Raw genomic sequence first — 26,089 nt, 5'->3', positions numbered from 1 at the left:
CGAAATTCCGATCCATACCGATGGAGTACTGCTACCCTAATACCCATCACCCGAAAAAGAAAGACGAAAAAAGAAAAAAAAAGTTACGGCACTCGAGCGACTTCCGCTCCTCCAAAATCCATCTGCTTTTGGGTCTCGCGAGCAAATGGGAAACCCGACCCGACCCGATCCGAAAAGGAAGGAAAAAAAAAATGGGAGGAGGGGAAAGGAAAACGAAGAAGAGGAGAGGAAAATCTTGTCGTCAGAAAAGGGACGAAGGCCGGAATCGAGAAAAGCAGGGGCGCCACGTGCATGAGAAAACCGGGGCGGCTTCTCCCCACGCGCCGCCACGCGCCGCCGCTCCGCGGGTGGGGAGGGCGTCGCTCTCCGCCCCTCTCTACACTTCCCACACACCTCCCTCTCTCTCTATAAAACCCACTCTCTCTCGCTTTCTCTCTCTCTCTCTCCATCCAAACAGAGAACGACTTCGGCGTCGTCTTTGCTCTCTCTCTCTCTCTCTCTCTCTCTCTCTCTCTCGCGTGTTTCTTACCATTCTTCTCGTCTCCTCTCTCTCTCTCGCTCTCGCGCGATTTGAAGCTTCTGCGCGTACGTGAAAGCTCGGCCTCCCCGTCGCGGCCCAGGTGAGTCTCCCTCTCCCTCTCCCTCTCCCTCTGTCTCTGTCTCTGTCTCTCTCACTCGATATGGCTGTCGATACGCATCGTCTTTCGGCATGTGCCCGTGTGTGTGTGTGTACGTATTTTGCCTCGAGTACGAATACTGGGTCATACCCTTTCGAGCATGTCGTGCGCGTTGTGCGTGGTGTGGGGGGTGTGGTGGGGGGGCGCTCGCGCTCCGCTCGCCGCCCTGCAGTCCCCCGGAAGTCGCGCGAATCGATGCATTAGCTGCGAAGGAAGACGACCCATTTCTTCTTCTTCTTCTTCTTCTTCTTCTCGCGCTCTCTCTCTCTCTCTCTCTCTCTCTCTCTACGTCTCACGTGGAAATTTTTCCTTTTTTTTTTCTTTAAGTTGTCGACGTTGCTCGGGGGTCGACTCCTTTTACCGTCTCCAAGGTTTTAGTCATGACAAGAAAGAAAATTTGTCTTCATATTTTTTTTTTTTGGATTATTTTATTTGGTGCTTGTTGTTTCTTCTTCTCCTCCTCCTCCTTCTTGGTAATCTTTGGAGTATTATCCTTTGCTTGCCTCGCGATCTAATGTAAGTTCCTACATGTGTTTCGGCGGCGGCGGCGGCGGTTCCTCGTACGGCGAACGACAGCGTGTTCGGCTCTGATTCTTCGTAGGATCGCTCCGTAATTCCTACTCTAATCTGGGGTCCGTTCTTGTTCCTGCTTCCCCACTTCGGTTTTCCTCCTTTCTTTGGCGTTCTGGCTCTGTCGTGAATCATTTCGGCTGCGTAATAAATGTGCTTCGCGTGGGCTTGTTGTGTTGTGTTGTGTTATTCGTACGCTTCGTATGGAGTTCTTGATTTTTGGAGGTAGCGGATGGATCTGAGTCTGGTCAGATTTCTTCCCGGCTTAAGTAACGCGCATTGCCTCTATTTTTTCGTTCTCTGTTGTCCATTTTTGCTCTCGGGGATTCTCAAAATTTTTTCATTTTCCTTTACCATTTTTTGTGTTTGAATTTCTCTTCCTCTTCTTCTTTTATTTTATTCATCTGGGTACAAATCAAATTTGTGTCCCTAATCAACTAAGTGTGATTACTGTTGTTTAGTTAGAGTGCCGGCGAGTTTTTCTTTTCCCTTCTTTTTGATGAACTATCGGTTTCTGTTACATCTTTGCGGAAATGGGGGCGCGAAGAGATTGCTTTTGGCCGAAGGAATTTTCTGAGCCTTTTTTTACTTTAGCCTGGTGGCATGAAAATGGGAAGATGCATCTCCGGGTAGCTTAAAATCCTTCCGCTTGAACGAGCTCTGCTTATAATATGTATAGTTTTGACCTCTGTGAAAGATGATCGCTTTATCTCAAATGATTCTGCTGTTATTTCTAATCTTCCCTACAAGTTAAGAATGCTTTTTTCCGAGAAAAATCATGGAACGGTTGCCTGACGCTTTCCGTGATCCAACATAGCAGTTAAAAGTTCTGAAAACTTAAATTGGAGTAGATAATAGATTTAAATGCTCAATGTGTCAAATTAGTATGTCCGAAAGTGTGATAGCTTTAGATGGATCGGTGGCAGTCTGACGATATATCATGAGTCAAAACATTGTTCTTCAAGTCTCTAGCTGCCCTCAGTTGCCCGATTTAGGATAAATAACCTAATTTTAGGAGACTGACATCATAGATTCATGGGAGGAGATTGCCCCACAATTTGCTATCAGAGAGTAATCTGAGTATGAGGTGTACATGAAGATTTTGGTATTGCATCCAGTGTTCAATTGTTAAAGGATTGTATCAGTTCTGTTGTTATGAACTTGATGCTTCATTGCTTGCTCGCATCAACTTTGCACTTCTGCATCTTGTGTTTATTATATCTCCAGATGGCACTTCTAAACACATTCTCTCTTTGTTTTTGCCTTTTGCAGATGGATTCAGTTGAAATGAGCTGCAACGGGGAATGCATTGACGAAGCAGCAGCCGAGCTGTTGCTTCCTTCTAATTTGTATGATGTGTTTGGAGAGCCGGAGATAATTCCTCGCGTTGGAGATGAATACCAGGTTGAAACTCCAAGGATGATGTCCAAATCTGATTATCTGTTGCTTCAAAAGGATCCCACTGAGGAAGAAGCTTTGGCTGGTGGTCCGCTTGGTTTCCTAATGGGATTGCCCTTATCCATCATGTGGATAAAAGGAGGAGTTGAGAATTTTAAGCATGACGATGACGCGCATACTAAAAGAGTTTCTGTTAAACCAGGAACCGATGTTGGTGTAGAACATAATGACTTAAAAGTCAAAATCGAGCCCATGGATGTCAACTTGGTTGGTGAATTGCGAAAATCAATGTCTCGAGAAGAAGTACAAATGCAAATGAAAGATGGCACTAAAAGCTGCTTTCCTGTACCGGGTTCCCTGAAGAATTGCTTGAGCAAAACGGAAGAGTCAAGTTTCGTCCTTGGATTGTACATATTTGGGAAGAACCTTGTTCAGGTGAGGAAGTTTTTGGAGAGTGAAGATATGGGGGATGTAATGGCACATTACTATGGGAAGTTTTATGGGTCCCTCGTGTATCGTAGATGGTCAGAATGCCGGAAAATGAAGAGCAGAAGATGCATATTTGGACAAAAGATATTTGCGGGACTAAGGCAACAGGAATTTTTATCTCGCTTGCTGCCGCAGGTGTCGGTGGAAAATCAAAGCAGACTTCTCGAGGTAAATTTTCCCTGTGAGCAAATAACATCTAATCGATGGCCAGCCTTCTTATTAGCAAACAACTTATTTTCCTCAGTAAATTGGTGGAGTGCTCCCATTCTGTTTCCCTTACTCTCTGAGCTCTATAATCTGTTTTCAGATCCGTTCTGCTCTGGCTGATTGGCAGCTCTGTATTTCTTAGCTTTGTTAGTTTGCTTCTGCATCATAATCTCACCAATACAAAAGTATTATGTTGGTTCAAAGCTGAGCATAAGTTTGTCTTTATTGTGGAGAAAGCTGATGTTTCTTGAATGACACACAACGGTACAAGTTATTTGTGTTTCTGTCCAGATCTGATCAGGGAGATTTTGACTGTGTTCCACTAACTTGTTTCAGTCGATGGATTTAGCTTATCTCTCCATCGATGGATTTAGCTTATCTCTCCATAACTTATGGTTCTTAGTGCGGCAATTTTTGACGTAGAAGAAACAAGGGAAGATGCCTCCAAGCTTCTTTTATTGGATATGAATGATGTGCAAAATGATCAAGACAAATGGGCTAAAACCGCTGATTCTGATCATGATGGTCTAGGGTTTCTTACTAAATTCTTGACTAGGAAAATAGGAAACCTCAAACTGCAATGAATCTCCATTACCCGTATTATCAATTAAAATGCTTATGCATCAGGTGATACATCTTTCAGTTGCTATTCCTGCTGCCATTTGTTGCATGCTTCAAAAACCGATTGATACTACAAGTGCAACGGATCTGTCAGTATTTCCAACACCATTTCCTTTCTCTAGCTTCATACTCGCTATCATATCTCAGCCTCCAGTCCAGTGTTCACATTCCCTCAATCACTTTTTTGATGTAACACTTGGAGAAGCGGAACTCCGTGAAGATCAAGTCTATATGGTTATGTACTTGGTAATGGTATCTAAACAGAGAAAATAGATAAAATTCAAGAATGCAGTGATTAAGCTGTCATTTGACACCAGCTGAGATGAGATTGATGGACGATTCAGGATAGCATACTTAGGCTACTAAAGAGTTGTTCTATATCCCCTCTTTATACCTAATTTATCTATTACTACTGAGTTGTATCACCAAGAATCTTCACCTGCGTAATTATTAAGATCATAAAGTGCTTTACTGTGCTCTTCTGTTCGCAAAAATTTGCTGCGCAATTCTGTTATTTAAGTGCCGTGAAAAGCATGATATGCATGTGGACTGTTGAGAAGTATCAGAGGTACGTCTGCGGACTCTGTGCCACATAAAAAGCACAGTGACCGTCCAGGATCAGGTTAAAAAAATGTGATTTTATCTATTTCATGTCATTCACGGACAGATTCCTCGTTTTTGTAAGTGTCGCTTTCTATGAAGTACCTTTCTTTTGGCTCTGCGTTCAGGCATTTATCTTGTCGGCTAATGTCATTTTCCTGGGATCCTATATTGAGGCTCTTGATTATCTCATTCATTTCAATTTCTTGATAGGTGTCTAGGGCATTTGGAGAAGGAAGAATTTCACTTGAAGAATATGTCTTCACTCTTAAGGCCGCAGTTGGTCTTGACAAACTGGTAGAAGCCATAGGAATTGGTCAGGGGAAGCGAGACCTCACTGGCCTCGTCGCAGAGCCATTGAAATCTAATCAAGCTATTCCTGCCTGCCCAGAAATACCTATTGGTAAAGCGTGCTCGAGGCTTACAACTGCACAAATCGTTGATTTTCTTACTGGGGGTTTCCGGTTAAGCAAAGCCAGATCTAACGATCTCTTCTGGGAAGCCGTGTGGCCCCGCTTGTTGGCTAGAGGGTGGCACTCTGAGCAGCCTGAAAATGGTTGTGTTACAGGTTCCAGGAATGCTTTGGTCTTTCTCGTTCCCGGTGTTAAGAAATTTTCAAAGAGAAGGTTAGTGAAAGGAAACCACTATTTTGATTCCGTGAGTGATGTCTTGAGTAAAGTCGCTTCAGAGCCGGGGCTTCTTGATTTGGAAGTGACTGAAGGATACGGAGCCAAAGGAGAAGAGGGGTGGGCCAATGAACCAAAATCAGAAGATGAAGATTCAGCTGACGAGGAACGCCATTGCTATCTCAAGCCTCGAACTCCAAGCCGAAGTACTGATGGCATGAAGTTTACGGTTGTGGATACGAGCATGGCTAATGGTGACGCACGCAAGTTGAGAGAATTGAGAAGCTTGCCGCCTGAAATTAATGTCCCCAGTTTGAGAGGTTATCCTGAAGAAGATGATGGGAATATTTGTGGGGAGCCAATCAATCAATCTGGCTCAGCTGATTCGTTGAGTTTTAGTACGGACGAGACTGATATCTGCAAACCTGTAAAATCTACAGCCTCTAAAAAGGTCTCCTCCGAGAGGAACTATGAAAATATTGCTTCAAGCTGGGGATCAGCTGATACTCTCCGTGATGCTGTGGACACTTCTGCCAAGATCCGTGGTGGACAGAAGAAGAACATTTCTAAAGGCAGCCGCCTGGGAAAAGCTGCAAAATGCGAACAGAAGCTGAAAGTGAGACCTAAGAATAGGACCCGCCCAGCTGGTGCAGAGAAAAAACCTCGAAAATCGAGTTTCTGCAATCTCAGTGAGACAAGCTGCAATATCGCCAATTTCTCTGCTAATTCCAGATTTAAACAAGAGGAGGCGAGTAGCTGCTCAAGCAATCCTAACGGTGCTGAGAAGATGCTCCTCACACCAGATCCCTCTCCCGAAGTCTTCCCATTTACAAGTTTGCCCTTGAGCCATCCCAATGGTGCCGAGAAGATGCACCTCACACCGGATCCCTCTCCAGAAGTTTTTCCATTTACAAATTTGCCCCCAAAGGGCAACCAGGTTGTACTTAGCAGCTGTGACCATGCTAATTCTCAATTGGGTTTCGGTGTGTCGCACGAGAATTTTCAGCCTGGGCAGGAATTGATAGACTTGAACTTGCCTGTCCAGCCAGATGCCGAATTTAGCGACAACGGAATAATGGCAAATTCGCAGAATGACATGAATGCAAGTAACACCACCTCGTCATGTGTAGCTAATCCTGAGCAGCAGCCTCACAATATGAATTCCAGGAGGCAGAGCACGCGAAACAGGCCACTCACCACTAAAGCACTGGAAGCTCTCGCTTTTGGACTAATGGACACGAAGAAAAAGCGAAGAACCAGGGATGAGTTCTCTGCAGACATGATGCCGCGGCCTTCCAGGCGTCTGGCTGGCAGGGCCCAAGTTGATGAAAATAAGACGACCCCTCCTGTGAGTTTGAGCCCAGAGGAGCATAGGAAGGACGATCTTGGAGGCAACACAAATGACAATCTTTAGATTTGATTCAAGAAATAACTGGCAAAGTCATTGTTCATTCTCAGTGGTCTCTAATTTGCTGGTTTCGGACATGAGAAGCGCCTTTCTTCAACATGGCCTTCATTGGGATAAGCAGTGAAGTCGGTTCTAATTTAGAGCCGAGCAAAGTATCGGTCTACTCCATTTATGTTCACTGCTCTAGCAGATCCATAAATTCTAGTCCGACCTTCCGGACCGGAAGCTCTGGATTTCACAGAATTGTTGTTGTCATATATTTTCAAGCGCATTTGTATTTTCATTAGCATGAACTGAAGTAGGAATGCTGCAGAAAAGTTTATAGAGGTTTTTTTTTTTTGAACATAGGCCAACAAATTCTGGGATTGCTTATGCTTCTTATGTTCATGCAAAATCACCTGTCAATACAATCCATCAGTTCTTCTTTTTCGTTTATAATTTTTTTTTCTGGTGTTGAATGTGATTCTAATTCATGTGTAGAAACATATTTGCCCACGATTCAGTTCATTAGTTTTGACTAGAAGACTTGACCCACATATATTTACATGATATGCTTTCATACCTCAGCTGACCTTGTTTGCCCTGGATACTCTCATATCTGTCGCTACTTGGCTCCCCCAAGAAGCAGGTTAAAGTTATATGTCCGAGAAAAGGGTCATCTTTTTTTTATTTGAAAAAGGGTTAGTGCCGAATACAAAAATTTAACACCGTAAATTTATTATCCCTTTTTTTATCACCTAATAAAATATGAAGTAAATCTATTATGCCTGACTCTCTAATCTAGGAATTGATAAGCGCTCGAAGGGAGGGATTATTGATTGAGTGCTAGAAATACTCATTGAGCGAACTTTATAAGAAAAGGAAAGGCTTACCTTTCATGATACTTATTGTACATGTTGCTTCCTATTCCCAACCAATCAAATTCAGAGAAAAACATATGACAATCATTCATTGAAATTTAAGGTAAAGAGAGTGAATAGCTTTTTGCAGAAGAAACAGCATCACAGGTAGAAAAGACAGACTGAGATTTAATGCCAGGTTAACTCAGGATGCGAAAGGGCAACTATTTTTGAGGCCATTTGGTTCGAGGAATTCTAGAAGAGATGGTCTAAAGATGAATTTCATTGATGGTCAGGAAATTCTAGAAGAGATGGCTACCGGGCTGCTAAAACTCTGATTTCAATCAATTTATGTACTAAATTTTTTATTTTTTTTTTCATCTTTTGTAATCAATACACCTTCGTTCCAATTCAACTAATTTTTTCTTATGAAAGGCTGACGTGCCTGCTCACCCGTTAATGACATGGTGTCCAACGTCTACATTTTGTGGAAAGCTTGGTTGGATATATTGCAATCAAAGTTCATCGATTATAAAAAGGGTAAGTTCAATTGATTGAGTAATCGAAGCCAAAGCTGAACGAATTAACTGCGAATTTCATTAAGGGCTCGTTTGTTTCACGGAAAACTTAAGATTTGAAAAATATTTTCCGAAAAAATGATTTGTTACATCGGTTAGAAAAATCAGTTAATCGAAAGTGTCTTCGACAATAATTTATGCTTAACTATTTTCCGTGAACGATGAAAATATTTTTTATTTACTCGTTCATTTTTGTAAGCAATACTGATCATTTTTCGGAAAATATTTTTTTTAAATCTTGAATTTTTGTTGTGAAAATTTACCAAAGGCCCAACGTGTAAACATATGGAAGATGTCGTTCAAAAAAGGAGCGGACCGGTACACACCAACAGCGAACCTACGTGGCTTGCGAATCTCCCGTTCAAGAACTCTCCTTCTCTCTCTCTCTCTCTCTCTCTCGCTGTGCAGAGAATCGCCAAAGCTTCGATCTTTTTGGCTGAAAGTGATCGAGTAGAAGCTCCATTGGTGCGTCGGGAAGCCTCCATCGTCTTCCTGGTGGCACTGCACTACCACAAGTGGGTGAAAGATGGGTCAGGCATTTCGTCGAGCGGCTGGTAGGATCAAGGCGGCGCCGGGTTCGGGCGTGGCCCAGCCTTCCAGACCGAAGCCCGTCGCGGATGTGCGGCCGCCCGTCGCCTCCGCCGGCTCGCCGGACGCCTCAGGTTACGTCCTGCGCCTGATCCCCCTCGGTTCCTCCGAAATTTGTAGTGCTTTTCTTGGGGAAAGATTTCTTTCTCTTTTTTGCGAGCTGGTGGCTTTCCGCTTGCAATGTTGCTTCTGGGCATTCTTTGTTTGCTTGAGAGTATTTACCTGGGAAATGTCAATGGAGGGTGTGCGCGTTCTTGGTTCAATCTTTCTGACAAAATGAAGAGCAGAAATTATTCTTTATGTTTGTTTCGTGAGGCTCAAGAGCAGGCTTTACTGATTGCTTATATATATCGTGCACTTGATGGCATTTAGCTATATGTTTCTTAAAGAAAAGGTTATGGGAGAGAGATAGTCGATTGATTCTATTTCCTCTTTTCGGATGGAATTATTAACTAGTGTTTATTGTGTGGATCTTAGGTTTAACATGATGGTAGCATGTTCTAATTCTATTCGGTTGGTGTTCTGAATTATGTTCTCATTCTCCAACTCTACAATGATGTGATTTTTCCGCATATCTTCGTTGTCGTGGATAGATAATGTCTCGAAGGTCTCAAGCAATCGACGGACAACCCCTCTTTGCATTTGCATTTGCATTTGCTCAAAATTGTGATTATCTGGTTGTTTCCCTCCAGACTGATGGTACAAATGCATCGATACCTTGTAGATGTGGCGGCTAAAGCTAATGCAGATAACGTCCTCGAAGAACGCGATCCCCAGTATGATGTGATGCTTAGCCAGATGGTGGGTCGAATTCAATCAAAACCTGGAGGGAAACTTGAGATGGGTGAGGTTCGTAAGCTGATTTTCTTTCTGTAATTGTTGATGATTGTGAAGTATGTTATTTGCATTCTGCTCACTAATTGTAGACGCGGTATACACCACACCTTTTCTTGCGAACTAGGAATATTGGGGTACAACACAGCTTTGATACAATTCTTGACTTGACTAAAAGTTGATATCGTACTCGAGTAATTCACTCTTTCGACAAAGTGAACTACCTTTCAACCTTTCCCCCCGAGTGCCGTGCCTTGGTTTGACACTCGCTATGAGCCTATGGTGCCACTTGAAGTGTCTTTACGGGACTCTATTGTCTTTTAGGAGAAAATTTACCGAGTTTTTGGGTAGCTGGATGGAAGTAGAAATGGGTATTTGTTTGCTCTCTTTTAAGTGTTGGAAGGCATGATTAACTCATTCTGTCTTCGTTGTTAATTATGTGGTGCAGCATTGCTTTAGGATGTTAATGGAGTTACTTTTTTTCTTATTGCTCCTCGTGTGCTCGCTTAGTTCACCATCCATTTCTACACTTTGGTTATGGACATATACTTTTAGGATAATAAATGTCATTTGGAACTAATCTGCAGAGATTATAGGTATATCCCACTCATGAATTTGCCAAAAAATGAGGCTAATGATGCTTGCGAGGCTCCAACTTCTGCTGAGATATTGACCATAGAATATTTACTCGTTGGTCTCATTCATCTCTGGAGTCCTGCTTTTCTGCTCAGTAAAAAATATATAGAAATGAATCTCTTTGACCTTTTTTCTGCATTTCAGCATTCCTGCTTTGTCTGAAGGCGATACAAATTGCTTGAGTTTTCTTCTTTTGAATTGACACACAGCCTACCTCATCTTGTTGTACATTCTACCATCACATAATATATGAATCTCAAGTTTGTTCTTCCCCTGCATTGATTTTGCAACTTCACCGAAATCTTCCTTCCAATACGCGTACAGGCCTTTGTGGTGGAAAAGTACAATAGGCCGATGCCAAAACTACGAAACACGAAACCAGATTCTGGTAGATATGAGGAGCAGCCGGTCCCTCAGGGAACTCTCAATGTAGCACAGGTACGCCAAATCATCCTCTTGCATCAAGGGAAAGCCGATGATCATAGCGGCCCCATGGGCATCCAGCAGATCGCCGAAAAGTTTCGGGTGGATGTCACACATGTTCAGAAGATCCTGCAGTTTGTGTCACTACCTCTAGAAGACAGCAGCAAAGGGAGTGCCAATAAGGACAGTTGACGATCCCCATGAACTTTGAAGCTTAGCTCGTGTATTACCATGCAATTTTGGTCAAATAAGAGATGATCAGATATGACAGAAACGCCTTTTACACCGGGTAGAATTGTCTTCATAGTCATCGTATCAGTGTACACGTCTATTTACGGCATGTTTGCTGATGCCGGGAGAATTTTTGTATGGTTTACGTTTACAGAACTGATCTTTTCTTTGACACATCGGGGACGTAAAACTGACTCTGAAAATTCAAGGTTTATGCAAATTTTTTCGCCAGACCTTCGGTCTGATCAAGAGCCTCCATGGCCAACAGTTCTAAGTACATTCACTGTAACTTTTGCGCGCATGAATTGTGCATCTCTAGATAAGGCCAAGCTTTTTGGACTGAACTTGACAATCACTCCAGGAGTGTTGGCAAAGGAGCCAGGCATTGCAAAAAATCCTAAGTAAGAAACGATAAGCAGGTCATTTCTTTACCTCAATCAATCTTAAGCAACTTTACAACATTCTCTGAAAAATGTGCAACATTCCAAAGTCAAGAGTATCTAAGATGTCTAAGCAAAAGATTTGCCTACTACGCTCAACTCTGAAATATATTTATAGTTGCCTTACATCAGAATTGGAACCTCTGCATTGAACACTATTGACTATTTCGAAATAATTTTTAGCCCCTTCCATTGAGTGGGGTACATTGACATATCTTTTTCAAGGGAAAAGAATAAGGGGAAAATATGAACATCTATATCTTAAAAATGAATAAAAAAGGGAAAAAGTAAAGAAGATAATCAGCTAAAAGTTGACTCGAACCAATGCGATGTTAATTCAAAAACAAAAAATGTCACAGCGCCAGCTGGTGCAGCCTTGATAGTGGAAGGCACTATGCCCTTATAAAGACCTGACCAACCCTCCAACTGCGGGATTCTATATAGAGCATCGAACATGTTCCGGTAAGTACTTGGCTCGACTCGAGCCCCATATCTCGGATGCCTCTGAAGTCCCTCAATCTGCAAATTCAGTGAGCCGGTTGCCAAAAATTACAAACAGATATCTAAAAGCATGAAGTATGCTGGACTGTCGAGCACTGTTACACTTTTCCATCATATCATAATAACGAAAAGGTCATAAATTCCAATAATTTGGTCCAAAACACTCGTCATGCTGGATAATCTGGTGCCGGTCAACCGATTCCAGGGTCAAACATTCCAAACATAGTCATTGGCCGCTCAATGGGTATATCTCAACGCTAACTGAAACTTAAGTATGCTGAATGCTAAAGTTTTGGCAGTATTGAGAAGATATATACCTGGAATCTCTTCTTAACAACATCCATAGGATGACAGACAAGTTTGGCACATGTCCCAGCAGCTAACCCACAAAGGAAAAGCTGAAAATTCGAAAGGCTATCATCCTCACTATGCAAGCCTCTTTTGGAGGATCTGTAATGGTTCCAAGTCTACAAATGGAAGGAGAAAACTCAATACACATACTGAACTTACACGAGCAAAAGAAAGGAAAGAACATCCTATGAACTCCCCCAATATTTTGGAACATGGCACTCCTAAGTCCCAAGCGACTGCCATTAAATACTTTTATAAACAACCAGCAACCAGCATTAATGCAACTAAAATCAGCATAAAGATTAAAGGAAAACTAATAGCAGCTAAATACCACACTACTCTTGGTCTCAAAGACAAAAGTGAAAACTAATAGAAGTTAAATACACCACAACCCACCCCCCACCCCCCCCACCAATCCAGGCCAAGAAAAAGAATCTCTTAATACATGGATAGTTCATTACATACAATGCAAGTATAATGCCTTGATATTAAGGTAGATTATTTTCCAAGCATTACAAATTGTTCAACAGAATATTCTCCCACGATTATGAAAAGTAGAGAACAAGGTCCAAGGTCCATACCATTGTCCAGCGCTTAAATGTATCATATGTGCCAAACTGCAGGCCAGCATAAGGAACAATCTCGATAAGTGTTGGAGATAATCCAGCATACAATCCTCGAAACCCACGAGTTCTGATTATATCCAGAAGTGCAGATCTCATGTTTGGGTATACCTATATTCATGGAACCACATGTCAAAGCCACCTATAACCTACTAAAGCCTCAGATCTTTGTAAAATATGGCCAAAATCCACAAAAAAACAGGAACCCTTCCGCATGAGTATCCACATACAGGCAGTAGCTATGCAATAGTGATCAATTTTCATGACAAACTTTAGAGAAGAGAGGCACCAACAAGTTCTCCTAATAAACAGTCCACGTAGAAGTTCAAACTACACAGAGAGAGGTTGCAGCACAGTCCTTGTTTATTAATCAGTGTAAACCATTACTTTTGACATGATCCCTAGCAGTAATTCACCAGCAATCTTCTTCAGATATTTCTCAATCATGTACCCAGCATCTTTTTCCTGGATGACTAATATCATTTATGTTAGGTCATACTTCCAAAGAAAATAATAAAGAACGTGAAGAAGAAGTAAAATTCGACCATTAACTAAACAAAAAGGAATACATGTAAACAATATTTCTTGTTGACTTAAAAAATGCTAACAAACACAGAATGTTCTATGCACTATCCTCTAAGAGAAGCTCTACCTTAGGTTCACCCTGTGAGGCTAATATTGTTCTTAGGAGATCGAATGGATATGAACCAATTGTAGCTGCACAACCAGCCAATGCCCCACTGACATAAGACAGATAGGGACTCAAATGCACTTGATCCTCTGCATCACAAAAGCAGATTATGTTTTAAGGAAACAAGACATATGGGAAAAGTAAGAGCTCGCACAATGGGACAAACAAATTCCTATATTGCACTGGCACATCGTTATGCAGGATTTAATAGTTCTAAGTATATACAAGTAATCATTAATTTTAAGCCATATAGGCAGGGCAATTTGGCTACGTTCAAATCATGGAATTGACTCGATATCAGGAATTGCAAAATGTTCCGATAGTTAGTAGTTAACTGTAATGTACCTGCCTTTGAAGAACCAGCTGCAATAGTTTTCAGTTTTTGCAAGACTGTAAACTGTATCGCCGTATATGGCACGACCATTAGTAAAGCCGGGACATTGCCACGCCAGAAACCCTGTTACACAAGCTATTACAAGAGGAAAAACGAAACAGAAATGCTTCATATGTCATTTCTAGTAAGACATTTCAGAGGGCATACAGCCTCTTCAAGAACTCACCATAAAGGCAGAAGACTAGATAATATAAGGGCTTCGCAATCTATCTAATTTTTCCCCAATTTCTTAAAGTGAAAGTATATTGTATCTGGGACCACCGTAGTGCAATCTGCCAACATCACAATCCACTACTTTGATCAATTTAGTTCATCTGGACAGTCCCATGACACTCATGGACATGAAAGAACTCGAGCATTAACCATTAAGCCCAAATTCAAAGTTTAGTCTCCAACTGTCTAAACAAGCTTTTACTCAAGCTTCACATCAAGGAACAAGTAAATTAGCTCGGTCGTTATTTTTCACCTATCATCGAAATCAAACTTAATCACGGGTAACCCGCAAATACCCAATTTCCGATTTGGTTGTATCCACTAATTCAGATATCGAGGGAATCGGCATTCAATGACAATAATTCAATAAGCACAAAGTAAAGATACAAATTTTCCACTGATAAAGGGAAAATTTAGCACCTCAAGGCATCATACCGGCAAACCTTCCTCCCTAAAGATATCCTTCGTCGCCTGGAAAATCCCCGTGTACTTCGACCTCACGGGCAAATTACTCCCCAACAAAGCCCACGTAGATGTCGGCTCCAGCTGAACCTGCAACAAGACCAAAGAGTTCAACTTTCAGCATTTGCCCAATTCGCTGATCCCTCCAACACAGAAGCAGGCTCTCATCACAACTCGCACCGCGGAACATCAATTGCGCCGGAAAACCCTACCCGACGAACAGAAGACGCACAAGAAAGCAAAAAGAAAGGAGCAAAATGGTGTGCTGAAAGCGCGACCTGAAATCGGATTTTGATGACATCGAGCGGTGACGTCACCGTCCGGGACACCGCCCCGGCAATTGCGCCGGCGGCGGCGTCCATCAGCGCGCGCTTGACCTGCCCCGGCTCCTCCATTCGCCGGAGACCGATCCGACGGCGCCGCAATCTGCCCGGGAAGAAAATCATCAAGAAAAGCGTCGGAAATCGGGAAGGAAAACATCCGGAACGAGGAGCGAAATGCGAACGGATTACGTTGTTCCTCGATTGATGGAAGACTTACCAGAGAGAGATAGAGATAGAAAGAGAGGGGTGGGACGAAACCCTATTCGACAGCGCGGTTTATTTTTATACAAGCATATTGAAGAAGAAGAAGAAGAGGAGGAAGAAGAGGATGCTCATTGCTCTTTGATCCTTTTTGGATTTTCTTTCCTCTTCTCAGTTGCCATTATTGAATAGGTAATTGAACGCCTACCACAATAGGAATGCTAGAATGTGTATGGGAAAGTAAAAATAAAATACCAATATGGTTTAGATAGATTAGCTTGTTCGTTATGGAAACGGAATGATCTAATTATAAGCACCGAGGTATTGGGAGGTGTAAGGAAAACAGTGGGGATGAGTACGACTAGCCTCTCGATGCACATCCAAAAATATATATTAAATTACCAGCAAATGATGGATGAATGTATAACTTCACAATGGAATGAATATAATCACGAGAAAGACATTCTTGTTCCACAGCGTTAATGCCGATTGTTTCCTCAAAGTAACGATAGAATCCTTTGTGTGTGTTATATTGATAGAGAGGAAATATATGTTCTTTTCTGTATGTATGTCTATTGTCTATTTTCTCTCTCTGTGAGGAAGTTATATTAATTTCCCTCAAGAGACAACTTGTAACATTCATGATTTTGGCCATGTGAAATGGCTATGGAACTGGTGTACCGATAGTGGGGGAAATCGGCCATGGACCAATTCAAGGAACCGTCATGAACCAATCAATCCGACCGGAAGGGTAACCAAGGGGTTAACCATGGTCAAATCGAAGGATCGGCCTTGGAGCGATCAAGGGATTGGCAGTGAACCAATCCAATGACCACACAAGTGACCCAAGCTATTCGATCATGGATTGGCTGCTCGATCATAAGGATTGGTCGTGGGACGGTCATGTACCACCACGGATCGAGGGGCGATCATGGATCGATCCCGCGCGGTCCTATTCCGGTCACGGGTGATTCCACACGGTCATTTACCGACCGCGGACAATCATGGATCGATCCGTGCGACCGTGTGTCGGTCACGAAACGATCAATCCCACACAATTACATGACAATCGAGAGTCAGTCACGGATCAAGTATGCTTGGCTATGAATCGGCCATGAACTGGCCATAGGCCACTTGGATGGGTCATGGATCGGTCATGAATCGGTCACGGATTGGCTTGGCGATGCTACCGAATAGGCCATGTGCCAAGTCGTGAGCTAGGCTTTGTGCCAGGTCATAAGCCGGCCATGTTTCCAGACTTGGACCCTGTCGTAAGGCCATGAGCCAATACAGGTACTGGCCAGGTGCTCGGCCAACCCATGGACCCTGCTATGAGGCCGCGAGCCAGGTCAGGCACGGACCATGTGCCTGGTCAACTCGACCCTACGCCCGGCCAATGTTGGCCACGGAGCCTACACCATGGGCCATCGACTTAGCCAACCTAAACAAGTTTGGCCATGACCCGCCACATCCGATAGTGACTCGGCTACGAATCTCGGTTTGGTTGACACAATCGATCGTGGATGGACATGAGAAACTCATACCCAACTAAGTTAGCACTTCTATTGGCCTAATTCTCATACTTGCCATATTCTTGAAAATAGACATAATAGAAGGCTCTAGAACATTGGCCATTAATGTAAGGGGTGAATTATCATCTTATGTGGCCTTATGAAAATTTGGTAATAATGGCCTAAGATTTGACTTAGAGAAGAAGTAAGTGACTCATGGCCTAAGTGTACCAATTAGAATGGCACACATTAGCCTTTCATCATTCCCGTAAAAACTTAGGCATGCCACCTCCTCCTTGCAGACATGCCACCTCTCCTTAGTAGACTTGCCACTCATCCAATAGACTTGCCATCTCATTCTAGTAGGCTTGCCACTTCAAGAAAACCTAGTGGATCACTTGGACAAGCAATGATGAGGATGGAGCCTATAAATAGAAAGACCCTCTCTTTCAATTCCACACTTTGGGCTCACTATCTCATCTTCCTCTCCCTTGCATGCTACCTCCTCCTTTTAGGCCATTTCTTGGCAAGCCTTCTCTAGTTCATCTCTAGGAAAGTGAAATTACTAACCCTTAGCGAAAGTGATATGTTGCGTTGTTGAATTTGGACGTGTGCTTACCCGTACTTTGTCGTGTGTATGATGTTCTTTTCTATGGTTTGTTCATGTGGCATGTTTGAGTGTGTTCACACCCTGGAACAAGGTCGAGGTTCGCTTGGCTTGGAATTAATGCTACGGCAAGATAACCAAGCCGCAAGACCTTAGTCGGCGTTGAGGCGTGCCGGTTCCAAGTCTTGCTCGGTATCGGGATCGGCACTAGGCGTTCGGTTCAAGTCACGAATCAATGATTGTTCCCGGCATACCATGTAGTGAGGGTCATGACACACACACTCGTTTGAGCACGCCAACGGGCATTGTGTATGCATTGGTTAAGAAACAAAGATAAGAATTCAGCTTGTGTGAATGCTTGTTGTGTGATCATATTAAGGAAATAGCCATCGCCAATGGATTTTGGCGACGTTGCCCGGTAGATTCCGGATGCCCAGTTTGAAGCTGAAAGCCCCTGAAAGTATGGGATGCCCGATGGATTTCGGATGCCCATCTTGAGGCTAAAAGCCTCTAAAAGTATGGGAAGAACCGTGTGAGATGGTTAATGAACCTTTGATGCATGTTGATGTGTGTTGTTGTTAAGTTTATTAATAAGTCGAAGGTAATTCGTGCCTTAACGGTAAGCTGGAATTGATCGCATGCATTTAGTCGAGATACAACAATAGTATTGCTATTAATCTGCCATCGATGCTGTGGTGCAAGTGATGTTCGCATGCTGGGTTCGATGATGAGACGTCCTCCTAACTTAGGATTAGTGATTTTAGTTACTGAGTCTTCGACTCACTCTGTTGTCTTTTCAGACTTGTAAGTATGGACGTCTCACCTCCTCTTCGTCATGGTGTACCGACTTTGGAGTTGCAGCCTTGCTATAGGAGATAGGAATCCCCCGACCTACATTTTTGGATAGGAAAATAATATAAACAAGAAGTACCCATAGAAAAAGGGGCTTGTAAATGTACTGAGGCAATATGGAAGCAATGTGTTCCATATGGTGTTTTCCTGGCTGCTTGTTTGTTACTTATCTGGGAGTTTGTTGTGCATGTTTCCGTATGTGCATGTTAACAAGATAAAATAAACGGGACGGCAACGGGTCTAGGACATCGCAACAATAACCCCTGAAGTGAGGTCCCTTACACAACCAATGACACCTCTTCAAAAGATGAGGTGTCCGCGAGTACGAAGGCGATCCTGGGGAGTTTTTAGCATGGACGCGGGATGTATTTTGTGAGCGGCGAAACTCATTCCGCTAAATTTGTGCAATTGCGTGTCGTCGACGGCTTTGTCATTTCGGTGACCGTCGAAATTTGTGAAAGACATGAAAACTTGTGCAGCGATGGCTAGCCACCACTTTGCGAGATCCTCGGCACCACTCGATATTGTAGTGATCCTCACCTTGATGAGGCATACCTAAGGCAAGTGCGCCCCTCTGGGGCATGCTCCTCTTGCACATCAACTCTCTCTCTAAAAAGAAGGTTAATTGAACATCACCAAATCGACAAAGTTGTCGACATCCAAGGTCTCAATTGCACAAATCAAAAAAGATTAATGAGCTTGAATTGATCGAGTAAAAACAAATCCGAGGACTCAATTCGAATTTTTGTAATAGTCCGTGGACCAATGATATTGTAATTGATTAGTTACGTCATGTACATGAAACGGATACGAAATTACCTTTCGATGGTTCAATTTGTTTACAAAGGAGATGTCTGCTTCATTTAACTGGCTACAATATTCTTCCTAGTACTCTCCAACCATGATTTTTATAAATTCCCATGTGCAAAAGAAGAAGAAGAAAGTCAGAATCATATAAGTGTATAATTGAAGGAATGATTCATCTCATAAGAAGATTGATAGTCATTTGGAACTAATCTGCAGAGATTATAGGTATATCCCACTAATGATGCTTGCGAGGCTCCAACTTCTGTTGAGATATCGACCATAGAATATTTTACCCGTTGGTCTCATTCATCTCTGGAGCCCTACTTTTCTGCACAGTAAAAAATATATAGAAATAAATCTCTCTGACCATTTTCCTGCATTTCAGCATTCCTGCCTTGTCTGAAGGCGATACAAATTGCTTAAGTTTTCTTCTTTTGAATTGAAACACAGCCTACCTTATCTTGCTGTACATTCTACCATCACATAATATACGTATCTCAAGTTTGTTCTTCCCCTGCATTGATTTTGCAACTTCACCGAAATCTTCCTTCCAATACGCGTACAGGCCCTCGTGGTGGAAAAGTACAATAGGCCAATGCCAAAACTACAAAACACGAAACCAGATTCTGGTAGATATGAGGAGCGGCTGGTCCCTCAGGGAACTCTCAATGTAGCACAGGTACGCCAAATCATCCTCTTGCATCAAGGGAAAGCCGATGATCATAGCGAACCCATCGACATCCAGCAGATTGCCGAAAAGTTTCAGGTGGATGTCACACATGTTCAGAAGATCCTGCGGTTTGTGTCACTACCTCCAGAAGACAGCAGCAAAGGGAGTGCCAATAAGGACAGATGACGATCCCCATGGACTTTGAAGCTAGGCTCGTGTATTACCATGCAGTTTTCGTCAAATAAAAGATGATCAAATATGACAGAAACACCTTTTCCACCGGGCAGAATTGTCTACATAGTCATCGTATCAGTGTACACGTCTATTTACGGCATGTTTGCTGATGTCGAGAGAATTTTTGTATGATTTATGTTTATAGAACTGATCTTTCCTTTGGCACATCAGGGCCATAAAACTGACTCCCAAAACTTTAAGGTTTATGCAATTTTTTTTGCCAGACCTTCGGTCTGATCAAGAGCCTCCATGGCCAACAGTTATAAATACATTCACTATAACTTTTACGCGCGTGAATTGTGCATCGCTAGATAAGGCCAAGCTTTTCGGACCGAACTTGACAATCACTCCAGGAGTGTTGGCAACGGAGCCAGGCATTGCACAAAATCACAAGTAAGCTAGAGACGATAAGCAGATCATTTCTTTACCTCGATCAGCAACTTTACAACATCCTGTGAAAAATGTGCAACATTCCAAAGTCAAAGAGTATCTAAGGTGTCTAAGCAAAAAAAATTGCCTACTCAACTCTGAAAAATATTTATAGTTACCTTACATCATAATTGGAACCTCCGCATTGAACACTACTGACTATTTTGAAATAATTTTTAGCCCCTTCCCTTGAGTGGGGGACATTGACGTATCTTTTTCCCGGGAAAAGAACAAGGGGAAAATATGGACATCTATATCTTAAAAATGAATAAAAAGGGAAAAAGTAAAAGAAGATAATCAGCCAAAAGTTGACTCAAACCATTGCGATGTTAATTCAAAAACGAAAAATGTTACGGCGCTAGATGGTGCAGCCTTGATAGTGGAAGGCACTATGCCCTTGTAAAGACCTGACCAACCCTCCAACCGCGGGATTCTATATAGAGCATCAAACATGTTCCGGTAAGTACTTGGCTCGACTGGAGCTCCATATCTCGGATGCCTCTGAAGTCCCTCAATCTGCAAATTCAGTGAGCCGGTTGCCAAAAATTACAAACAGATATCTGAAAGCATGAAGTATGCCATAATGACGAAAAGGTCATAAATTCCAATAATTCGGTCCAAAACACTCGTCATGCTGGATAATCTGGTGCCAGTCAACCGATTCCAGGGTCAAACATTCCAAACATAGTCATTGCCCGCTCATTGGGTATATCTCAACGCTAACTGAAACTAAAGTATGCTGAATCCAAAAGTTTTGGCAGTATTAAGAAGATATATACCTGGAATCTCTTCTTGACAACATCCATAGGATGACAGACAAATTTGGCACATGTCCCAGCAGCTAACCCACAAAAGATAAGATGAAAACTCGAAAGGCTATCATCCTCACTATGTAAGCCTGTTTTGGAGGATCTGTAATGGTTCCAAGCCTACAAATGGAAGGAGAAAACTCAATACACATACTGAACTTACACGAGCAAGAACATCCTATGAGATCCCCCAAAAAACATCCTATTTTTTTTTTTTTTTTTTTTTTTTTTTTTTTTTTTTTTTTTTTTTTTTTTTTTTTTTTTTTTTTTTTTTTTTTTTTTTTTTTTTTTTTTTTTTTTTTTTTTTTTTTTTTTTTTTTTTTTTTTTTTTTTTTTTTTTTTTTTTTTTTTTTTTTTTTTTTTTTTTTTTTTTTTTTTTTTTTTTTTTTTTTTTTTTTTTTTTTTTTTTTTTTTTTTTTTTTTTTTTTACGAGATCCCCCAATATTTTGGAACATGGCAGTCCTAAGTCCCAAGCGACTGCCACTAAATACTTTTAAACAACCAACAACCAGCATTAATGTAACTAAAGTCAGCATAAAGAATAAAAGGAAAACTAATAGCGGCTAAATACCATTACTACTCTTGGTCTCAAAGACAAAAACGAAAACAACCACTCCCCCCCACCCCCAAAAGAATCTCTTAATACATGGATAATGCATTATATACAATGCAAGTATAATGCCTTGATATTAAGGTAGATTATTTTCCAAGCATTACGAATTGTTCAACAGAATATTCTCCTACAATAGGAGATTATGAAAAGTAGAGAACAAGGTCCATACCATTGTCCAGCGCTTAAATGTATCATATGTGCCAAACTGCAGGCCAGCATTTGGAACAATCTGAATAAGCGTTGGAGATAATCCAGCATACAATCCTCGAAACCCACGAGTTCTGAGTATATCCAGAAGTGCAGATCTCATGTTTGGGTATACCTATATTCATGGAACCGTGTGTCAAAGCAACCTACAACCCACTAAAGCATCAGATCTTTGTAAAATATGGCCAAAATCCACAAAAAACAGGAACCCTTCCGCATGAGTATCCACATACAGGCAGTAGCTATGCAATAGTGATCAATTTTCATGACAAACTTTAGAGAAGAGAGGCACCAACAAGTTCTCCTAATAAACAGTGCACGTAGAAGCTCAAACTACACAGAGAGAGGTCGCAGCACTGTCCTTGTTTATTAATCAGTGTAAACCATTACTTTTGACATGATCCCTAGCAGTAATTCACCAGCAATCTTCTTCAGATGTTTCTCAATCATGTACCCAGCATCTTTTTCCTGGATGACTACTATCGTTTATGTTAGGTCATACTTCCAAAGAAAATAATAAAGAACGTGAAGAAGAAGTAACTACTGCCAGCATTGAGAAATGATTTCTGCTCTCAATAATAATGATTCAACCATTACCTAAACAAAAAGGAATGCATGCAAACTATATTTCTAGTTGACTTAAAAAATGCTAACAAACACAGAATGTTCTATGCACTATTTTAGAAGAGAAGCCCTACCTTAGGTTCACCCTGCGAGGCTAATATTGTTCTTAGGAGATCGAACGGATATGAACCAATTGTAGCTGCACAACCAGCCAATGCCCCACTGGCATAAGACAGATAGGGACTCAAATGCACTTGATCCTCTGCATCACAAAAGCAGATTATGTTTTAAGGAAACAAGACATATGGGAAAAGTAAGAGCTCGCACAATGGGACAAACAAATTCCTATATTGCACTGGCACATCGTTATGCAGGATTTAATAGTTCTAAGTATATACAAGCAATCATTAATTTTAAGCCATATAGGCGGGGCAATTTGGCTACGTTCAAATCATGGAATTGACTCGATATCAGGAATTGCAAAATGTTCCGATAGTTAGTAGTTAACTGCAATGTACCTGCCTTTGAAGAACCAGCTGCAATAGTTTTCAGTTTTTGCAAGACTGTAAACTGTATCGCCGTATATGGCACGACCATTAGTAAAGCCGGGACATTGCCACGCCAGAAACCCTGTTACACAAGCTATTACAAGAGGAAAAACGAAACAGAAATGCTTCATATGTCATTTCTAGTAAGACATTTCAGAGGGCATACAGCCTCTTCAAGAACTCACCATAAAGGCAGAAGACTAGATAATATAAGGGCTTCGCAATCTATCTAATTTTTCCCCAATTTCTTAAAGTGAAAGTATATTGTATCTGGGACCACCGTAGTGCAATCTGCCAACATCACAATCCACTACTTTGATCAATTTAGTTCATCTGGACAGTCCCATGACACTCATGGACATGAAAGAACTCGAGCATTAACCATTAAGCCCAAATTCAAAGTTTAGTCTCCAACTGTCTAAACAAGCTTTTACTCAAGCTTCACATCAAGGAACACGTTAATTAGCTCGCTCGTTATTTTTCACTTCCATCGAAATCAAACTTAATCACAGGTAACCCGCAAATACCCAATTTCTGATTGGTCGTATCGAATTAATTCAAATATAGAGGGAATCAGCATTCAATGACAATAACTCAATAAGCACAAAGTAAAGATACAAATTTTCCACTGATAGAGGGAAAATTTAGCACCTCAGGGTAGGGGTGTCAAAAACCGAACTGAAAACCAAACATAAATCGAAAACGAACTGAACCGAAATTCATGCATTTTCGGTTTGGTTCGATTTCGGTTCGGATAATAAGTAAAAGAATTTGGTTAGCATAATGGTTTGGTTCGGCTCGATTCAAATCGGATCGGATTTCGGTTTCTTAATGTTTTTTTCTTCCCTTCGCACTCTCTCTCTCTCTCCTCACTCTCACTGTTAACTACTGCTCACCTCTCAGGCTCTCGCTCACTTTTCTCTCTCTCTCTTTCACTTTTTTACTTTATTCTCTCTCGTCCTCTATCTTCGCACTCTCACTGCTCTCCTCTCTCTCTCTCTCTTCTCTCTCTCTCTCTCTCTCTTATGCTTTAGGGTGCGTTTAACAATCATTTTGTTTCCGAAAATAATTTCTGTAAAAAATGATTCTTTTTGATTTCGTGCCTGGGAACAATTTCTAAGCATTTGAAAGTGTTTGGTAACTGCCCAAAATTTCTATTCTTGAAATAGAAAAAGAATAGAAATGTGTTTGGTAACTGCACAAAATTTCTTTTTATTAATAATATTTTGAATTTTTTAATATTTCTTTCTCTTTTTTTTTTCTTCTTCCCCTTCCTTGGCCAAGGCCAGGTTGCCAGCGCCGGTGACCGGCCGCAGGCCTGGAAGAAGAAAAAAAAATTTCTTTTCCATTTCTGATTCTTGTTTCTAAGCTTCTTGATTTTGTTCGAAAACTAATTCTGAGAACAAATTTTTGCAAATTTATGCCCGAGAACCAAAAATTTTACCAAACGGATTTCTGTTTCAAAACTGATTCTGGGAACAAAAGAGTAGAAATAGTTATTGCTTGGCCGGTTGCCAAATGCGCCCTTATTCTCTCTCTTCCTCTTCCCTTAGAGCATTTTCATCTCCCAAAAAGTAACAAAACACATTTTTTTTTTCACAAAAATCGAGCTTCTTGAAGTTGGGCCAGGTGCCGCGCTTGATGTGCTCTGAGGCAGTCTGTGACAGGTTGGAGGTGAAGAAGACGGCCTTGCAGAAGGAGTGCCGGAACTTCACGGCCTTGGCGAGGCCGGTATCGGCGTTGTGGATGAGCATGGGCTCGACGTGCACCCAGTACCACGCGCCCTTTGCCTTGACGGCCATTGTCCATAGCATGATGAGCCCCTCATAGTGCTTGTTCATGGCCTCCGTCGTCAGCTTGTCGTCGGCCGAGGTCGACATCGATACCGAGTCCACCTGGGCCGGCGACGGCGGCTGCGAGGTGTTTGTGGTGGCCGCCATTAACCAAACAGGTCGTCTGAGTCCCGGTCCTCACTTTTTTGTCATTAGAGCGGGTTCAGTCACTAGAAGTTTGGTCTCCGGCGAGTGTCCATGACCGGCTCTGGTGATCTGGTGGGGGATTTCGATGGTGGGTCATCAATTGAGCTGCTTCATGACGGGAAGAAGAAAGAAGAAGCAGTTTCACAGAGAAGGGAAGAGAGAGCGGAAGAAGAAGACAAGGAGGAGGAGAAAGGAAAGAAGCGCAAAAAAAAGAAAAACCGAAAACCAAACCGAATTGATCCGAACCGAAATCGGTTCGTGTGGTGTTTCTGTTCGGATCAAGCACACGTCTAAATAATTCGGTTCAGTTCGGTTTTTTAGGAGAACCGAACCGGACCATTAACACCCTTAGCTCAAGGCATCATACCGGCAAACCTTCCTCCCTATAGATATCCTTTGTCGCCTGGAAAATCCCCTTGTACTTCGACCTCGCGGGCAAATTACTCCCCAACAAAGCCCACGTAGACGTCGGCTCCAGCTGAACCTGCAACAAGGCACAGAGGTCAACTTTCAGCACTGCCCAAACCGCTGATCCCTCCAACACAGAAGCAGGCTCTCATCACAACTCGCACCACGGAAACGTTCCATCAATTGCGCTGGAAAACCCTATCCGACGAACAGAACACGCACAAGAAAGCAAAAAGAAAGGAACAAAATGGTGTGCTGAAAGCGCGACCTGAAATCGGATTTTGATGACATCCAGCGGCGACGTCACATTCCGGGACACCGCCCCGGAGATTGCGCCGGCGGCGTAGTCCATCAGCGCGCGCTTGACCTGCCCCGGCTCCTCCATCTGCCGGAGACCGATCCGACGGCGCCGCAATCTGCCCGGAAGAAAACCATCAAGGAAAGCGTCGGAAATCGAGAAGGAAAACACCCGGAACGAGGAGCGAAATGAGAACGGGATTACGTTGTTCATCGATTGATGGAAGACTTACCAGATAGAGAGATAGAAATAGAGAGAGAGAGAGAGAGGGGTGAGACAAAACCCTATTCGACAGCGCGGCTTATTTTTATACAAGCATATTGAAGAAGAAGAAGAAGAAGAAGAATAGGATGCTGACTACTCTTTCGCTTGGATCCTTTTGGACTTTTCTCCTTCTCTCTCAGTTGCCATTCTTGAAAAAAAGTAAATGAACACCAACCACAAGAGGAATGCAAAAATGTGTCTAGGAAAATGAGAAATAAAAAACAATATGGTGTAGATAGATTAGCTTGTTCGTCATGGAAACGAAATGATCTAATTGTAGCGCCGCGGGATCGAGAGGTGTGGGCGAAACTCGTCGTGCTGAATTTGTGCGATCGAACGGTCTGATCGCGTGTCGTCGACGGCTT

General features: G+C 42.3%; 4 protein-coding genes across 9 annotated transcripts; 2 read left to right on the top strand and 2 right to left on the bottom strand.

Annotated features, from left to right (window-relative positions):
- The first annotated feature begins 497 nt into the window (after window positions 1-497).
- On the top strand, window positions 498-6,935 carry LOC115682900 (uncharacterized). 4 transcript variants are annotated; one of them, XM_056312478.1, is made up of 4 exons: window positions 553-620; window positions 1,254-1,494; window positions 2,520-3,302; window positions 4,776-6,935. In XM_056312478.1, exons 2-4 carry the CDS (start codon window positions 1,480-1,482, stop codon window positions 6,600-6,602), a joined length of 2,625 nt encoding a protein of 874 aa, XP_056168453.1. In that variant the 5' UTR covers window positions 553-620; window positions 1,254-1,479; the 3' UTR covers window positions 6,603-6,935. The 4 variants fall into 4 exon arrangements, with proteins under 4 accessions (XP_030463118.2, XP_056168453.1, XP_030463117.2 ...); XM_030607258.2 differs by lacking the exon at window positions 1,254-1,494 and having other exon boundaries at window positions 498-620; XM_030607257.2 differs by lacking the exon at window positions 553-620 and having other exon boundaries at window positions 1,156-1,309.
- A 1,383-nt stretch (window positions 6,936-8,318) lies between these two features.
- LOC115682840 (uncharacterized) lies at window positions 8,319-19,767 on the top strand. Of its 2 annotated transcripts, none has more exons than XM_056312439.1 (3): window positions 8,319-8,675; window positions 9,326-9,450; window positions 19,267-19,767. In XM_056312439.1, exons 1-3 carry the CDS (start codon window positions 8,540-8,542, stop codon window positions 19,555-19,557), a joined length of 552 nt encoding a protein of 183 aa, XP_056168414.1. In that variant the 5' UTR covers window positions 8,319-8,539; the 3' UTR covers window positions 19,558-19,767. The 2 variants fall into 2 exon arrangements, with proteins under 2 accessions (XP_056168414.1, XP_030463059.1); XM_030607199.2 differs by lacking the exon at window positions 19,267-19,767 and adding an exon at window positions 10,396-10,958.
- LOC115668955 (mitochondrial thiamine diphosphate carrier 1-like) lies at window positions 11,256-15,052 on the bottom strand. The gene is made up of 8 exons (XM_056312438.1): window positions 14,941-15,052; window positions 14,679-14,826; window positions 14,374-14,490; window positions 13,677-13,788; window positions 13,293-13,420; window positions 12,599-12,751; window positions 11,984-12,133; window positions 11,256-11,684 (listed from the first exon to the last, which is right to left on the bottom strand). Exons 2-8 carry the CDS (start codon window positions 14,793-14,795, stop codon window positions 11,466-11,468), a joined length of 996 nt encoding a protein of 331 aa, XP_056168413.1. The 5' UTR covers window positions 14,796-14,826; window positions 14,941-15,052; the 3' UTR covers window positions 11,256-11,465.
- A 232-nt stretch (window positions 19,768-19,999) lies between the features above and the next one.
- On the bottom strand, window positions 20,000-25,819 carry LOC115682936 (mitochondrial thiamine diphosphate carrier 1-like). Of its 2 annotated transcripts, XM_056312437.1 has the most exons (8): window positions 25,693-25,819; window positions 25,431-25,578; window positions 25,122-25,238; window positions 22,746-22,857; window positions 22,362-22,489; window positions 21,626-21,778; window positions 20,814-20,963; window positions 20,000-20,550 (listed from the first exon to the last, which is right to left on the bottom strand). In XM_056312437.1, the coding sequence occupies exons 2-8, from the start codon at window positions 25,545-25,547 to the stop codon at window positions 20,332-20,334; spliced, it is 996 nt and encodes a 331-aa protein (XP_056168412.1). In that variant the 5' UTR covers window positions 25,548-25,578; window positions 25,693-25,819; the 3' UTR covers window positions 20,000-20,331. The 2 variants fall into 2 exon arrangements, with proteins under 2 accessions (XP_056168412.1, XP_056168411.1); XM_056312436.1 differs by having other exon boundaries at window positions 25,431-25,740.
- Window positions 25,820-26,089: the final 270 nt, after the last annotated feature.

The sequence above is a fragment of the Syzygium oleosum genome, unplaced genomic scaffold, assembly GCF_021117445.2.
Source record: "Syzygium oleosum isolate NSW1041296 unplaced genomic scaffold, Sole_v2.1 Sole_v2.06, whole genome shotgun sequence".
Classification (NCBI taxonomy): domain Eukaryota; kingdom Viridiplantae; phylum Streptophyta; class Magnoliopsida; order Myrtales; family Myrtaceae; genus Syzygium; species Syzygium oleosum.
Note: the sequence above shows the minus strand (reverse complement) of the source record. Positions and strands in the feature narration are given on the sequence as shown.